Source organism: Dendrobates tinctorius, unplaced genomic scaffold, assembly GCF_039654945.1.
Source record: "Dendrobates tinctorius isolate UK_male_01 unplaced genomic scaffold, ASM3965494v1 ptg000084l, whole genome shotgun sequence".
Classification (NCBI taxonomy): Eukaryota; Metazoa; Chordata; class Amphibia; order Anura; family Dendrobatidae; genus Dendrobates; species Dendrobates tinctorius.
The window spans coordinates 2,866,541-2,884,973 of NW_027361752.1; the positions used below are offsets into that span (position 1 = coordinate 2,866,541).

At 44.0% G+C, this 18,433-nt stretch overlaps 1 protein-coding gene across 1 annotated transcript in view; it reads right to left on the reverse strand.

Moving 5' to 3' along the window:
• Positions 1-8,240: 8,240 nt before the first annotated feature.
• The window catches only part of LOC141097298 (NACHT, LRR and PYD domains-containing protein 12-like), an 81,144-nt gene continuing 70,951 nt past the window's right edge, over positions 8,241-18,433 (reverse strand). Inside the window, exon 10 of the mRNA XM_073584357.1 lies at positions 8,241-8,703. Within this exon, the coding sequence (XP_073440458.1) occupies positions 8,616-8,703 (88 nt within the window). The 3' untranslated portion in view covers positions 8,241-8,615. The remainder of the gene's footprint in view (positions 8,704-18,433) is intronic.

Below are 18,433 nucleotides of genomic sequence, written 5' to 3' on the forward strand. Positions count from 1 at the left end.
GATCTGGTGAGTCGCTCTTTTTGGTGGCCCACCTTGTCTCATGATGTCAGGAATTTTGTGCAGTCCTGTGGGACTTGCTCCCGGTCTAAATCTTGTTCTCGCTCTAGTGGGTTGTTGATGCCTTTGCCGGTCCCCAGGAGGCCATGGACACATATTTCAATGGATTTCATCTCTGATATGCCGGTCTGTCAAAGAATGACTGTTATTTGGGTGATTTGTGATAGGTTCTCTAAGATGGTTCATCTTGTACCACTCCCTAAGTTGCCGTCTTCCTCTGAGTTGGTGCCCCTGTTTTTGCAACAGGTGGTTCGCTTTTACGGGATTCCTGAGAACATTGTATCTGACAGAGGAGTTCAGTTTGTGTCTAGATTTTGGAGGACTTTCTGTTCCAAGCTGGGAGTTCAGTTGTCCTTCTCCTCTGCTTTTCACCCTCAGACCAATGGGCAGACAGAGAGAACAAATCAGACCTTGGAGTCGTATTTGAGATGTTTTATTTCCGCTGATCAGGATGATTGGGTTTCATTTTTGCCCTTGGCCAAATTTGCTTTAAATAATAGAGCTAGTTCTGCCACTTTGATGTTACCTTTTTTTTGTAACTTTGGGTTTCATCCTCGATTTTCTTCAGGGCAGGTGGAGCCTTCTGCCTGCCCAGGTGTTGACACTGTGGTGGAGAGAATGCACCAGATCTGGGACCAAGTGGTGGATAAGTTATCTCTCTCCCAGGAAAAGGCCCAGCGGTTTTCCAATCGACATAGGACCATTGGTCCCCAGTTTAAGATTGGTGATATGGTGTGGTTATCATCAAAAAATATTGCTATGAAGGTGGCTTCTCCTAAGTTTAAGCCTAGATTCATTGGACCTTACAAGATTTTGGAGATTATTAGTCCGGTCTCTTTTTGTTTGGCTCTTCCTGTCACATTTAAAATCCATAATGTGTTCCATAAGTCCTTGTTGAAGAGGTTTGTTAAACCAGTTGTTCCTGGGGTGGCACCTCCGGACCCTGTATTGGTTGAAGGTAACATGGAATATGAGGTAGAGAAAATACTGGATTCCCATCTGGCTAGACGGAGACTCCAGTATTTGGTTAAGTGGAAGGGTTATGGTCAGGAGGATAATTCCTGGGTCTCTGCCTCTGATATTCATGCCAAAAGATTGGTGCGTGCCTTTCATCAGGCTCACCCTGATCGCCCTGGTTGCGTGGTTGAGGGTTCTGTGACCCCTCCTCAAGGGGGAGGTACTGTTGTGAGTTCATTTTCCCCTTCGTCACTGAGGTCTGGTGAACTCCCTATTCTGGTAAAGGAAGGTAATGAGCCTGATTATCAGGCACCTGAGCCTAATGAGTATGACTGGCTGAGTGGAGTCACGGACTGGATATAAGGCTGCCGACGCCCTTCTGCCCTGCGGGTGATTTCTCTGTGGACTTCTAGGAGACCAGTCTGATTCCTGCTTTTCTAAAGCTAAGTTTTCTGCTTTGCCTTTTAGCATTTGTGTTTTGTTTTTGTTTGCCTTGCTTTTCTGGATTCTGCCATTCCCTGCTGGGGTGAGCTGAATCTCCTTTTGCCGGTTGCTCTGTCTTCAGAATATTCCTGAGTACTGACATAGTCTTTTTGAAGCCTAGCATCTTCAGGGCCTTTTTCACTGTCAGTCTGTTGGCTCTTATTTTCATAGGGTTTTTCACGGATTGCAGACAGCAGCCTTCCTGTCCTTTCCTATCTAGTTAGCTTGGGCCCCGTCTTTGCTCAGTCTATCTTTCTGTCTGTGTTAGTGTTCTTTCTTCTTGCTTCACCGTCATTATATGTTGTGGGCTGCCTTTTGCTTTGGGGTCTGCTCTGGGGCAGTTTAGATTTCCCTTTCTGTCTTTAGGCTATATAGTCCTCCGGCTGTGATCGAGGGGTCTAGGGCATTGTAGGTTATGAACATAAGGATGAGTGACCTCATGGAGATCAACATCCAACACTGCGGAGACACCATCACATGTTTCTCAACGCAGTGATCTAGAGCAATGCCCCCATCCCTTATGGGAAATATGCAAAAGCATGTAAATCAACAGCCGCGGAGACACCATCACATGTTTCTCAACGCAAGCAATGACTAGCCAGGTCTTTCCCCGGGAAGGAACAACCACGGGAAGGGCAGTCTCCAATGAAGGAAACCACCTATGCCAAAACATGGTATCCATCCACAGACAGCTGTTTCGGGGTATTGACCCTCATCAGTGTGGAGTAGGAAACTGGCTAGTAGGAGCAATGCCTAGTGAAAGGCTATGAACATAAGGATGAGTGACCTCATGGAGATCAACATCCAACACTGCGGAGACACCATCACATGTTTCTCAACGCAGTGATCTAGAGCAATGCCCCCATCCCTTATGGGAAATATGCAAAAGCATGTAAATCAACAGCCGCGGAGACACCATCACATGTTTCTCAACGCAAGCAATGACTAGCCAGGTCTTTCCCCGGGAAGGAACAACCACGGGAAGGGCAGTCTCCAATGAAGGAAACCACCTATGCCAAAACATGGTATCCATCCACAGACAGCTGTTTCGGGGTATTGCCCCTCATCAGTGTGGAGTAGGAAACTGGCTAGTAGTTTAGATTTCCCTTTCTGTCTTTAGGCTATATAGTCCTCCGGCTGTGATCGAGGGGTCTAGGGCATTGTAGGAACCCCCCACGGCTACTGCTAGTTGTGTTGATAGGTTCAGGGGTCTGCAATCCGATAGCTGCCAACTTCTCTGGTTTTCTGGACTTAGCTAGCATTTCTGTTTTTGCCTCCTACGGTGACTCATTCATAACAATCAGGGGTCTGCAATCCGCTAAGTGACCAACATTTCTGGTGGCCTAGTCTATTCCTGCCATCCTCCTCGGTGACCTATTCATAACAGAAAGGCCTGGATGTTCACAGAAGACAATAGTGGTGGATGATTGCAGAATTCTTCCCATGGTGAAGAAACCCCTTGACAACATTCAGCCAAGTGAAGAACACTCTCCAGGAAGTAGCTATTTCAGTATCTATGTCCACCATAAAGAGAAGACTTCATGAGAGCAAATACAGAGGGTTCGCCACAAGGTGCAAACCATTAATCAGCCTTAAAAATAGAAAGGCCACATTACACTTTTGCGGGAAAAAGATGAAGAAGCTAGCCAAATTCTGGAAAAACATTCTTTGGACAGATGACATAAAGCTCAACCTGTTCTAGAATGATGGGAGGAATACAGAATGGAGAAGGCTTGGAATGGCTTATAATCCAAAATAAAACACATCCACTGTAAAACATGGAAAACAAATGAAAAGGAAAAAGTTGGTCATAAATCCCAAAGTATCATGGTGAAAAATCAAAATAAATTTATTATTTATATGTATTTTTTTATACTGATAACAAGGTCAAATAGGTGCCATTACTACAGGTAATGAGTGGAGGACAGAGGAGCCTCTTAAAGAAGAAGTTGGTAAAGAAGGGATTGGAGAAGCAGTAAGCTCATCTGCATATTTCCGGTGCATTCTGGGAAGAGGAGAAGAGTCGCCTTAAGCTGATCGATCGCTGGGACTTGCCGGGTCTCGCTGTTTGAGGACCTCTCAAAACCAGGGATTGGAGAAGCAGGAAGCTCATCTGCATATTTCCACCCATCATAGCCTGCATCAGCAATATGGAAGAGAAGAAAATCCACATGGTCACCTGCAACACATGCTACATGTTTACGGATCTTCCGGCCCAAAAACTCAACTTTACCTGTCAGAAGTGCAAACTTGTTGCCCTCTTAGAGGAAAAGGTGCAGGGACTGGAAGAAAGAATAGCAACATTGAAGGTAATTAAAGAACATGAGGACTTCTTGGATGAAGCAGAAGCAACCATTCAGGATTTGGAAAGTGAGAAAAGCTTCAGAGCACATACAGAGGCTGAAAAGTGGAGCCATGTGACGAAAAGAAGCAAACGGATCAAGTGGTCATCACCACCCACACAGCTTAGCAACCAATATGAAGCCCTCATGCTGGAGAACGAAAATGGCACAGCTCAGGATGATACCGTATCTACAAGAGAAGACACACTATCAACAAAAGTTACTGTGTCAACAAAAGCGGAAACAAATGACACTCAAAAACATTCACGAGGAACAAGCAGTGCGTCCGGAAAGAAAAGAAGAGAGGTAGTTGTGGGCAACTCACTACTAAGAGGCACGGAGGCAACTATCTGCAGGCCGGACATAACCGCACGAGAAGTATGCTGCCTCCCAGGAGCAAAAATCAAGGATGTGGCCAACAGGATACCAACTATCCTCAAATCCAAGGATGACTACCCTTTCCTACTGATACATGTAGGCACAAACGACATGGCAAGAAATGACCTACCAACTATCTGCGAAGACTTTGAAATTCTGGGGAAGAAAATAAAGGAACGGAACGTACCGGTTGTTTTCTCATCAATCCTCCCAGTTGATGGCCATGGCATCAGAAGATGGAATAGGATACTAGAGGTGAACAACTGGCTACGACGGTGGTGTAGGCAGCAAGGATTTGGATTCTTGGACCATGGCGTGAATTACCTATACGATGGACTTCTCGCAAGAGATGGGATACACCTCACAAAACCTGGGAAACACACATTCACCAGAAGACTTGCCACACTCATCAGGAGGGCTTTAAACTAGAAGAAGAGGGGATGGGAGGAAAAACAGCAGACAAGAACATGCAGCAGAAGGACAAACTAATCAAGGATACTACATGTGGTAAAGAGGACCCAAGACAGGGTACTCAGAAGGAAGCTAAGAAAAAGGAAGCAAAACTTCTTTCCTGCATGCTGACCAACGCAAGAAGCCTGACCAATAAGATTGAAGATCTGGAGTTGGTAATGTATGAGGAAAAATACGACATAGTAGGAGTAACTGAGACATGGTTAGACCACAGCTATGACTGGGCGGCTAACTTGCAAGGATATGATTTGTTTAGCAGGGATTGTAAAAAAAGGAAAGGGGGTGGAGTCTGTCTATATATAAAGTCCACTTTAAAGCCCACACTAAGAGGAGATATACAAGAGGGAAATGAAGAGGTGGAGTCTCTATGGGTGGAGATACAAGGAGGGAAAAGTAATAAAATCCTCATAGGGGTTTGTTATAAGCCACCAAATATAACAGACACCACTGAAAATGTATTATTGAAACAAATAGACAAAGCAGCAAATCACAATGAGGTGATTATTATGGGGGACTTCAACTACCCCGACATAGACTGGGAAAATGAAACCTGCGTATCTCAGAAAGGAAACCAATTTGTGTCAGTGACCAAGGATAATTATCTGTCACAACTTGTGCAGGGCCCAACTAGAGGGACAGCCCTTCTGGACTTAATTTTAAGCAACAGGCCAGATAGAATAACAGAAGTACGAGTCGATGGGCACCTAGGGAACAGTGACCACAATATAATACAATTCCACTTGTCCTTCAGTAAGGTGCCCTGGAAGGGGGTTACAAAAACGCTGAATTTCAGGGAAGCAAAGTTTGATCAGCTTAGAGAGGACCTTCGCCGAATTGATTGGGACAATGTCCTCAAAAATAGGAGCACAGAAAATAAATGGGAAATATTTAAATCAGTTTTACACACCCTCTGCGAGCTAGCCATACCGTACAGAAATAAAAGGGCTAGGAACAGGAGAACACCAATGTGGCTAAATAAGGATGTAAAAAGGGCAATAAATAACAAGAACAAGACATTTAAGAAGATAAAACAAGAAGGCAATGAAGAAGCATTAAAAAGTTACAGAGAAAAAAATAAAATGTGTAAAAAACAAATACATTTAGCAAAAGTGGAAACTGAGAGACTCATTGCTAAGGAAAGTAAAACAAACCCCAAACTATTCTTTAATTATTTAACCAGTAAAAAGATTAAAATTGATGGTGTCGGCCCTTTAAAGAACAATGAGGGTGAAATCATAGAGAGCAATGTGGGAAAAGCAAATGTTTTAAATACTTTTTTCTCAACAGTGTTCACACAGGAAAATGATTTGCCAGGGGAAATGCAGAGTGATAATGTAAACTCCCCATTAAGTATTAGCTGCCTAACCCTGGAAGAAGTGCAGAACCGCCTTAGTAAGATTAAAATTGACAAATCACCAGGCCCTGATGGCATTCACCCTCGGGTATTTAGGGAGTTAAGTAATGTGATAGACAGGCCTCTATTCCTTATATATAAAGACTCTATAGAAACAGGGTCTGTTCCTTTTGATTGGTGGCAAGCAAATGTGCTACCAATATTTAAAAAGGGGTGTAAAAGGGAACCTGGAAACTATAGGTCGGTAAGCTTAACATCTGTTGTGGGTAAGATTTTTGAAGGGTTTCGAAGGGATACCATTATGGAATATCTCAATGTTAATAAATGTTTAACTCCATATCAACATGGATTTATGAAGGATCGCTCCGGTCAAACTAACCTGATCAGCTTCTATGAGGATGTAAGCTATCAAATGGACCAAGGAGAATCATTGGATGTCATTTATCTCGACTTCTCTAAAGCATTTGACACTCTCCCACATAAAAGATTGGTAAGTAAGATGAGAAAGCTTGGGCTAGGGGAAAATGTGTGTAGATGGGTAGGTAGCTGGCTTAGTGATAGAAAACAAAGAGTGGTTATTAATGGTGCAAACTCAGATTGGGCCAGGGTTACTAGTGGGGTACCACAGGGTTCTGTATTGGGCCCCCTACTATTTAATATATTTATTAATGATCTAGTGGATGGCTTACACAGTAAAATATCAGTATTTGCAGATGATACAAAACTATGTAAGGTACTTAACACAAAGGAGGACAGTTTGCAACTACAGACAGATTTGAGTAAATTGGAGAATTGGGCTGAAAAATGGCAAATGAGGTTTAACACAGATAAGTGTAAGGTTATACACATGGGAAGGAGAAACAGATGCTACAATTACTTACTAAATGGGAATCTGCTGGGGAAATCACACATGGAAAAAGACTTAGGCATCTTAGTCAATAAGAAGCTAAGTTGGAGTGCCCAGTGTCAGGCAGCTGCCACCAAAGCAAATAGGGTCATGGGATGCATTAGAAGAGGTCTGGGGACACGAGATGAAAACATAATTTTCCCTCTGTACAAATCACTCGTCAGACCACACTTGGAGTATTGTGTACAATTTTGGATGCCAGTGCTCAAGAAAGACATTACTGAACTTGAAAGGGTTCAAAGGCGGGCTACTAAAATGATAAATGGAGTTGGTTCACTACAATACCCAGAAAGGTTATCAAAATTAGGTCTATTTACTCTAGAAAAGAGAAGACTTAGGGGAGACTTAATATATATGTACAAGTATATCAGAGGGCAATACAGAGATCTCTCTAATGAACTGTTTGTACCAAGGACTGTGACAAGAACAAGGGGGCATTCTCTTCGTTTCGAAGAAAGACAATTTCTGCACCAGCATAGAAGAGGGTTCTTCATGGTAAGAGCAGTGAGGCTCTGGAATTCTCTTCCTGAGGAAGTGGTGATGGCCAACTCACTGAATGAATTTAAGAAATGAATGGATGCTTTTCTTGTGAGTAACAGTATAGAAGGTTACGAATAACAGATTATAGGTGGATGGTTGACCCAGCTTAGGGGAAGGAATTTTTTCCCTATGGAGAAAATTGGCTTCTACTCTGTGGGTTTTTTGCCTTCCCCAGGATCAACAATGCAGAACAGCTGCACTAAAAATAGGCTGAACTAGATGGACATAAGGTCTTCCTTCAGCCTTCAAAACTATGTTACTATGTTATGTCTGTAAGAGCCAGAAATCTTGCATTTTTTTAGGTGACCAAAAACTTATTTTCCATCATAATTTGCAAAATAAATCTTGTCAAATCAGACAATGTGATTTTCTGTATTTGTTTTCTCATTTTGACTCTCATAGTTGAGGTCTTACCTATGATGTCAATTACAAGTCTCTCTTATCTTTTTAAGTGGGAGAACTTGCACAATTGGTGGCTGACTAAATACTTTTTTCCTCCACTATAATGTCAGAGAAGATAAGGATCCAGCATGTCCAATTTTGGACTGCTGAGAAATAAGACACCTCTGAGAAGCCTGGCAGTGATTCTCTCATATATTACACAGGAGCACTCAGCATAACCAGAGTTCCTGTGTATGGAGCTGTCAGGAGATAAAACTGGTGGCTAAACAATCAGCCAAACCTTTATTCTGCCCACAGTTGTATGTTTTCCTATGACAGCCTTTCTAGCAATAACATTGTGCATAAACAGTGGAGTTACCTTATATGATAAAAACAATCTGGGAGCTTTCATTCAGTTCTTTTTAGCAGTATGTCTAAGTATGTTCACAAGTAAGAGCGGCAAGCTATATATAGACATAAATACACCAATAAAGAAACATGGTTCCTCATCCCTCTGACAACCACTTAGATGCTGTAGACAGTTTAGACCATGGCATCTGAGGAGTCAAAAGTGATGAAGCTCTCAATCCTGCTAGTAATCTTGAAGCCTGGCTGTCATAAGACAATCTTCACCAACTATAGGTTTGAGGTATAAGTTTGTAAAAAGTTTGGGTGCAGTTGTCCATAAAAAATTACAGATGCGATTGTGAACACTGTCTAAAATAGAAAAACGATTCTTGTATTTTTAGTAACGTATCTTTAGATTTGGTCTACGTCTTTCCAGTGTCTCTATTTTATCCTTCTCTTCTTCGGTCAATCCATTGTCCCACATCCTAGAATAAAACAGAATTCCAAGAATTTGTGATTTTGTATTGTGAGGATCTTCTCATATGTTTCAGATCAGTCAGTGAATTTATCAGTCTGAGGATGGACTCAATCTTGGTTTTTTTTCATCAACAGGGAAGACTGGTAACTACCAGTTTCATGAAAGTTACATGACTCTTCTGACAGTCGCCACTTAATTATCCCTGACACTTGTACAAGTGGCCAAAATTGTTTGTATCATTCTGTTAGAGGAAGAAAAACCATAATGGTCACTGAAATAACTTGAAACTGACAAAAGTCATTTTCAATTTAAATTTACTGAATATCAACTAATGAGAATCAAACATTGCTTCTCAATTGTGGTTCAACAGAAACCTAAACAAAAATAATGAAAATGTCATGGGCAAAAATGATGGCACCCCTAGAAAATATTGAAATTAATTTAACCACAGAGATATCTGAAACTAGGGTGTGTCTTGTGATTAGCAACACAGGTCTTTACAAAATTGTAATTAATCAGTCTGCCTATGTATAGGATGAAAAGTAGTCACTGTGCTGTTTGGTATCATGGTGTGTACCACACTGAACATAAAGCAAAGAAAGCTAAGGGGAGAGTTGTCTCAGAAAATCAGAAACAAAATTATAGAAAACATGTTAAAGGTAAAGGCTGTAAGACCATCTCCAAACAGCCTGATGTTCCTGTTACTACAGTTGCATATAATATTCAGAGCTTTAATGGGGTTGTCCACAACTTGGGCAGCCCGTTATCAATTCCAATGTTTCACCCTTGTAAAATAATAACATTTAGGGCTCATACTCACTTGCAAGAGACTCGCATGATTCTCGTGCGAGTCTCTCGCATGAAAACCTGGCAGTGCCGCCGGCAATGGGACCGGAGCGTGCGGCTGCATAGAAATACATGTAGGCGCATGCTCCAGTCCCAGTGCCGACGAGTGTGGGGAGGAGGACTCCCAGACAGTGAATGGGCAGGTACCCAGGGGACCGCCATCAGGGTTCCTGTGGGAACGATACTGGGAGGACAGTAAAAGGAAAAATTTGACTGGAGTTGTCAGGGAAACAGGGGGTGGGGCAAGCTTAAAAGGAGCAGGGGGTGCGCTGAAGTGGCAGTTGACAGAGAGCTGGAAAACAGACAGGGAGCCGAGAGCCGGAAAACAGACAGGGAGCCGTGTGAAAGAGAGAGGACCGAGGGAGCGGATGGTGTGATTTGGAGAGACCGGGAGGGGTCTGTGAGGGGAAAATTACAGACTTCCCGACAAGTGACACGTGAGAGATTGGCGCCGGTGGCCGCTCCCCGCATACGGTCGCATACAGCCACTCCCGCTGCTTCCCACCCTGTTGTGACAAGGCCACTACCTCAAGTGACCGCTGCGACGCGAGATCATTCCGTTACAGCATCCAGGGCACTACCCCCTGCCTTCTCCCACAGCTGCGGCCCCGTCATCACCGGCCCCAGGGGACGCCACCCTGCTACAGGCGTCCGTAGAGGCCCCTGTCCGGTTTGCTGAGGGACTCGGCCGAGATTGGTGAGCGGTGAGATTTACAGACTGCATCACTACCGCGCCCCTCCCCGGCATTGTTTCTTCAGGGCCTGTTGCGCCCCACCGGCATAATTTCTTCAGGGCCTGTTGCGCCCCACCGGCATAATTTCTTCAGGGCCTGTTGCGCCCCACCGGCACCGTTTCTTCAGGGCCTGTTGCGCCCCACCGGCACCGTTTCTTCAGGGCCTGTTGCGCCCCACCGGCACCGTTTCTTCAGGGACCGACGAGCCCAAACCTTCCCGGAAGATCGAGGCGTCAAGGCAGCCGCATCAACGACCTCTAAGCGGCTGCATCTGCAATCCCGAGCGACACATGGAAGGATAAGTGGACGTTAGAAATAAGTGTATTAGTTTGCCCATATTCTGGCCTCTGACACCCGGACTATCCGGGTTACTCCCAGTTACACAGAAAGTATTGTTTATCTTATTGAGTCTCTGCGAGGACAGATTGTTTGTTACCCCGTTTTGCCCGCTCAGCCTAGCCCAAGTGGCTTCAATTTATAAAAGTTTATTATACAAGTCATACCCTGTCTCGTGTCTTGTCACTGCATCCTGAGAACCTGCTAGAACCCTACACGACAGTGCCAGGTTTTCATGCGAGAGACTCACACGAGAATCGTGCAAGTCTCTTGCAAGTGAGTATGAGCCCTTATACACGCTTACGATGCTGGTGCCATTTCCACTCTCACATTCTTTGGATGCATGTGATTGTCTGAAAGGTGGGCACAGTTAAGCCAGCGCTGACTGACTGCAGGGATTGTCCCATTATCCTTCAGACCCAGTCTCAATCTTTGGCAACCATGATTGCTACACCACTGCTTAGAGGATCTGCAAATGTGATATGGCCACCAAAAACCAAATTGGCTACATTAGCGATGTAAAAGCCAAATGACGCTCTTTCCCTTTTGAGCCATGCTGTATGCCCAAACAATAGTATTTGGACACATACAGAATTTTGCTAAAATATGGATAATTACCCAACAAATTGCAGTAATTTAATTTATTACCTCTTGGGGAAATAAAAATAAATATATTTGTTAAAGAATATAATTTTTCAATTTTGATGCCCAATCCCATTAAAATTTGTGGAATATTTATTCGGTCAAACTACCTACTACACCCCAAGTTAAATTATCTTGAGGGGTGTGGTTTCCAGTATGGGGTTACTTTTTGTCGATTTTTGATGTTCTGACATCTCACACAATGCCACATGAAACCTGTTCCAGCAAAATCTGAGCTCCAAAAGCCAAAGGCGCTCCTTCTTTTCTGAAGGCGCTCCTTCTTTTCTGAGTCCTGTGTGTGCTCATAGAGACATCATTTCCACAAGTTTTTTTGTTACTTCCTGGCATGGCCTATCAATTAGATGCCTTTCTGACAGACCTGGGGACCATAGACAGACCCCCAGCTGCCACAGTAAGGCCTCTTTCACACATCAGTTTTTCGCCGTCAGGCGCGATCCGGCTTTTTTTTGTAAAACCGGATCCGGCGAAATGCAATGCCGGATCCAGTTTTTCCCCATTGACTTGCATTAGCGCCTGATCGAGCCGGATGGCATTGCGTTTCATCCGTTTTTTGCCGGATCCGGCTACTTGTCTCATTCCGGCGTCTGGAAAAAATGGCTACTGTAACGTTTTTTGTCTCCGGCGAAAAAGCCGGAAGCGCCGGATCCGACGCTTCCGGCTTTTTGCCACAATGAAAGTCTATGGGCGCCGGAATGCGCCGGATCCAGAAAAATACGGATCCAGCCGCCGGATCCTTTTTTTTTAAGTCTGCGCATGCTCAGATCCAATTGGCCAGCCCCCAGGAAACAGATATAACCTTCTAGACGGATCCAGCAGAAAAACGGATCCGTTTCAACAGTTCTCCAAAATTTATGCCGGATCCGTTTTTTCTAAAAATAGCCGGATCCTGCCTGACGGCAAAAAACTGATGTGTGAAAGTAGCCGAAAGTGTCAGCCTCCACAATTGCATTGCATGTTACCAATAGCCAAACAGAGGGATTCCCTTCTCTTTAACGCGTTAGATCAGTGTTCCTCAACTCCAGTCCTCAAGAGCCACCAACAGGTCATGTTTTCAGGATTTCCTTTAAAATTGCACAGGTGAGATCTGCTCACCTGCCCAGGCAATAATTCCACCACCTGGGAGATACTAAGGAAATCCTTAAAACCTGATCTGTTGGTGGCTCTTGAGGACTGGAGTTGGGGAACCCTGCCTTAGATGATGCAGTCGTGTTAACCGAGACAATGCTGCCAACTGTCCTCCTCAATCCAAACTTCTGGGTCTAGACTTGAGCTAGAAAAGAGCAGGGGAGCCATAACAGGGTAATACCTGGGGGTGAAAGCAGCACATCCTAAGGGATATTAGCATGTTCCATTAAGATGGAAAAATGCAATTAAACGAAGAGTAATTTATTTGTAAGCAGTAAAACATTAAAGAATTCATAAATAGTGTAATTGCGGAGTAACTTTAAAAGGGTTATCCTCTTTCAGAAAATGTGTTACCTTGTGCTTATTTCATAAATAAAAACCCCTCTGCTTTATTTCCCAGAGGTCAGTTCTGTGTGTCTAGCGCTGTACCAGTCACTGTTTGGCTGCAGCAGCGACTTCACATCGACGGCGCTGTAGCCAAATGCTACGCTCAGAGGCTCATGCCAAGTACACAGCACTGGGCCCAGGGAAGGTAAGTAAAGCTTAGGGTTTTTTTTTATTATTTTTTTTATATCTAACTGAATATAAGTAAAGTTTTCTGACAGAAAACAACCCCTTTAAAATGCCCTTACACAAGTCAGTGAATGCCAGAAAAAAAAATCTGAAATGCTGAATTTTTTTTCACTGTGGCTTTTTAACATTGTATTCACCACACTGCTGGAAAGTCCATTTCTGATGTGGCTTTGTAGTGATCCAGTCCAGAGTGTGTCTGTCCCTTTAAGTAATACTGAATTGTGAGTAGCTTCTGCACACTACTGCTCACTCTCTAACTGGCTCTCTACATTATTTGTGAGCTGTAATTCTCCATTTCTAGTCACCTTCATTTTAGATGCAATGCATTTCTCGCTTGCTGTGTTCTGTCGCCATCTAATGGTGAAAGTGTACAATGACTGAATTATTGTTTTGTAAGGATCTGAGATGTGCAATCGGTCTCCTATTGGCCAGCTCCTAGTCACATGGTCAGTAGGAGGAACTGTTTTTCCAGGCAACTCTAGAATGTTCTTTAGTCTGAGGGATGCCTTCAGGGAGAGCAGAACATACGTGGAGGAGGTTTTTACCTCAAGATCTCCTGCAGGCCTAAAAGCCTGAGTTCCCTCTAACCTGTACAGACATCATTCTATTTCTGACAGGTTTCACCACATGTAAAGTATTGCTGACAGGATTCACCACATCTAAAGAATTGCTGACAGGATTCACCACATCTAAAGTCTTTATGCCAGGATTCACCACAGTTTCTACATTCACCTATAAGTACTTGTGCACGTGCCATGACACACTGTGGAGATAACCCCAAGTACAGGTCTGTAACTTCTAATTGCTGCATCTACCTCCCTCTGTAAAATACCAAAAGACATTGTCCAGTGCTCTTAAAGGGAATCTGTCACCCCTTTTTTGAGATATCATGTAATGATATCATTCAATTGTGTGTCACATAAGGATTCTCTTAGTACTTTTGCTTCCCCCTGACCCCGCACCTTTCATGCATAAATACCTTGTTTATATCGGTTCAGATATATGTAAACTGCCACAGTCTGGTCCGATGGGCGGGGCTTATTCAACTGTTCCCCCCTCCCTGTCTTGCTCTATGCATTTCTTCTTGTGTAGAGCAAGACAGGGAGGGGGGAGCAGTTGAATAAGCCCCGCCCATTGGACCGGACAGCGGCAGTTTACATACATCTGAACCGATATAAAAAAGGTATTTATGCATGAAAGGTGCGGGGTCAGGGGCAAGCAAAAGTACTAAGAGAATCCTTATGTGACACACAATTGAATGATATCATTATATGATATCTCAAAAAAGGGGTCACAGATTCCCTTTAAAGCTTCAGACCCCAATCACATCTCAGCATCAAAGTGTGAACTGTAATTGCCATGGACTACCCATGAGAGACTGTTCCTTATTTGTTCCAAGTTATAATTCCCTTTCCTGCTGAAGTAAAAGCAACTGTTATCCCCGAGACCGGTGTGTGTCATAATTCCTTCGGCTGCGGACACCGTGTGGGGGTGGATAGCAGGGAACGTTCGGCCTGGTCTTTACAGCTTTACTGCAGCTTTGGACACAAATTTGTTGTGGTTTATTTCTATTGAGTAAATGGGGAAGTCAAAATCCTCCACAAACCCCAATTATTGAGAATTTGATTTAGCAGTGGATTAAGAGTGAATCCACAAGTTCTTTAAAAAAAACCTCACTATACTCACCTCCTCAGGAGATTCATGGGCTTCCGTGACAGTTCCTGTGCCAATCTCTATAGAAACAGGCATCCTATGGTGCTGCCTCACCCAATCTGCCAAGATCAACCACTTAGAAGCTCAAGAGGTCAGATGGAACGAGACGTCCTCACAAAAAAGACTGGCAGGGGAACAATTAAGGAAACCACAGAATCGCTATGTGGTTTTGGCACTGATTTGTTCCAAAAATTTTCTGCCACAAATTTTCTGTGTGCAAATGTACCCAAGGGTCTTTCTACACAGGAAAATCTCCTGCCCCGCAAACAGCACTGATCAAAGATGTAGCAAATCAATCAGTGTTTGTTCTATTTCACTTTTAAATGAACAGATTATTGTGAATGTGCAAACTTTGCAATATTTTCTGCTGCACATCCCTGTTAAACAATGGGATGTGCTGCCTAGTAAACAATCATCCTCAGGGCTCATACTGATTTGAGAAAAATGGGCGAGTGCAGTTAAATAAAAAATCGGATATCACTTTGGCCAATGTTAATACAGTGCCTTGCGAAAGTATTCGGTCCCCTGGAACTTTTCAACCTTTTCCCACATATCTTCAGTCTGCAGTGTGATTCCTATAAGTGTGTTCTAGAAGTGTGAAGATTAATTTAAGAATTAAAACCAGAAGGATGTATACAGACTGTGCCCTGCTACCTGCCACCATCGCACTCTAACAAGCATCTCTATTCTTCCGACAGGTATGTCCATCCACCCAGCTCTCCTGCTCTCCTGCTGTCTGTCTATGAAGGGCACACAGTGCATCACCCAGCTTTGCACATAGACTTGCCTCTGCACCTAGCATTCACATGGTATGTCCATCCACCCAGCTCTCCTGCTCTCCTGCTGTCTGTCTATGAAGGGCACACAGTGCATCACCCAGCTTTGCACATAGACTTGCCTCTGCACCTAGCATTCACATGGTATGCCTTTCAGCTAACCCCAGCTTACCCCAGTGTTATTTATGACCTTGTTTGCTCTGGCTTGATCATATGCATCTGGTCCACTCTTAATTGTCTTACCAAGAAGAGTAGAGACCACTCCTCTCTGCTTCACACCTGACTGCACTTAGTTGTACATATATTGCAGAGCACAAGTCTGCATAAAGACTTCAGTCTGCAGTGTGATTCCTATAAGTGTGTTCTAGAAGTGTGAAGATTAATTTAAGAATTAAAACCAGAAGGATGTATACAGACTGTGCCCTGCTACCTGCCACCATCGCACTCTAACAAGCATCTCTATTCTTCCGATAGGTATGTCCATCCACCCAGCTCTCCTGCTCTCCTGCTGTCTGTCTATGAAGGGCACACAGTGCATCACCCAGCTTTGCACATAGACTTGCCTCTGCACCTAGCATTCACATGGTATGTCCATCCACCCAGCTCTCCTGCTGTCTGTCTATGAAGGGCACACAGTGCATCACCCAGCTTTGCACATAGACTTGCCTCTGCACCTAGCATTCACATGGTATGCCTTTCAGCTTACCCCAGCTTACCCCAGTGTTATTTATGACCTTGTTTGCTCTGGCTTGATCATACGCATCTGGTCCACTCTTAATTGTCTTACCAAGAAGAGTAGAGACCACTCCTCTCTGCTTCACACCTGACTGCACTTAGTTGTACATATATTGCAGAGCACAAGTCTGCATAAAGACTTCAGTCTGCAGTGTGATTCCTATAAGTGTGTTCTAGAAGTGTGAAGATTAATTTAAGAATTAAAACCAGAAGGATGTATACAGACTGTGCCCTGCTACCTGCCACCATCGCACTCTAACAAGCATCTCTATTCTTCCGATAGGTATGTCCATCCACCCAGCTCTCCTGCTCTCCTGCTGTCTGTCTATGAAGGGCACACAGTGCATCACCCAGCTTTGCACATAGACTTGCCTCTGCACCTAGCATTCACATGGTATGCCTTTCAGCTAACCCCAGCTTACCCCAGTGTTATTTATGACCTTGTTTGCTCTGGCTTGATCATATGCATCTGGTCCACTCTTAATTGTCTTACCAAGAAGAGTAGAGACCACTCCTCTCTGCTTCACACCTGACTGCACTTAGTTGTACATATATTGCAGAGCACAAGTCTGCATAAAGACTTCAGTCTGCTGTGTGATTCCTATAAGTGTGTTCTAGAAGTGTGAAGATTAATTTAAGAATTAAAACCAGAAGGATGTATACAGACTGTGCCCTGCTACCTGCCACCATCGCACTCTAACAAGCATCTCTATTCTTCCGATAGGTATGTCCATCCACCCAGCTCTCCTGCTCTCCTGCTGTCTGTCTATGAAGGGCACACAGTGCATCACCCAGCTTTGCACATAGACTTGCCTCTGCACCTAGCATTCACATGGTATGCCTTTCAGCTAACCCCAGCTTACCCCAGTGTTATTTATGACCTTGTTTGCTCTGGCTTGATCATATGCATCTGGTCCACTCTTAATTGTCTTACCAAGAAGAGTTGAGACCACTCCTCTCTGCTTCACACCTGACTGCACTTAGTTGTACATATATTGCAGAGCACAAGTCTGCATAAAGACTTCAGTCTGCAGTGTGATTCCTATAAGTGTGTTCTAGAAGTGTGAAGATTAATTTAAGAATTAAAACCAGAAGGATGTATACAGACTGTGCCCTGCTACCTGCCACCATCGCACTCTAACAAGCATCTCTATTCTTCCGACAGGTATGTCCATCCACTCAGCTCTCCTGCTCTCTGTCTATGAAGGGCACACAGTGCATCACCCAGCTTTGCACATAGACTTGCCTCTGCACTTAGCATTCACATGGTATGTCCATCCACCCAGCTCTCCTGCTCTCCTGCTGTCTGTCTATGAAGGGCACACAGTGCATCACCCAGCTTTGCACATAGACTTGCCTCTGCACCTAGCATTCACATGGTATGCCTTTCAGCTAACCCCAGCTTACCCCAGTGTTATTTATGACCTTGTTTGCTCTGGCTTGATCATATGCATCTGGTCCACTCTTAATTGTTTTACAAAGAAGAGTAGAGACCACTCCTCTCTGCTTCACACCTGACTGCACTTAGTTGTACATATATTGCAGAGCACAATTCTGCATAAAGACTTCAGTCTGCAGTGTGATTCCTATAAGTGTGTTCTAGAAGTGTGAAGATTAATTTAAGAATTAAAACCAGAAGGATGTATACAGACTGTGCCCTGCTACCTGCCACCATCGCACTCTAACAAGCATCTCTATAATTCCGATAGGTATGTCCATCCACCCAGCTCTCCTGCTCTCCTGCTGTCTGTCTATGAAGGGCACACAGTGCATCACCCAGCTTTGCACATAGACTTGCCTCTGCACCTAGCATTCACATGGTATGTCCATCCACCCAGCTCTCCTGCTGTCTGTCTATGAAGGGCACACAGTGCATCACCCAGCTTTGCACATAGACTTGCCTCTGCACCTAGCATTCACATGGTATGCCTTTCAGCTAACCCCAGCTTACCCCAGTGTTATTTATGACCTTGTTTGCTCTGGCTTGATCATATGCATCTGGTCCACTCTTAATTGTCTTACCAAGAAGAGTAGAGACCACTCCTCTCTGCTTCACACCTGACTGCACTTAGTTGTACATATATTGCAGAGCACAAGTCTGCATAAAGACTTCAGTCTGCAGTGTGATTCCTACAAGTGTGTTCTAGGAGTGTGAAGATTAATTTAAGAATTAAAACCAGAAGGATGTATACAGACTGTGCCCTGCTACCTGCCACCATCGCACTCTAACAAGCAT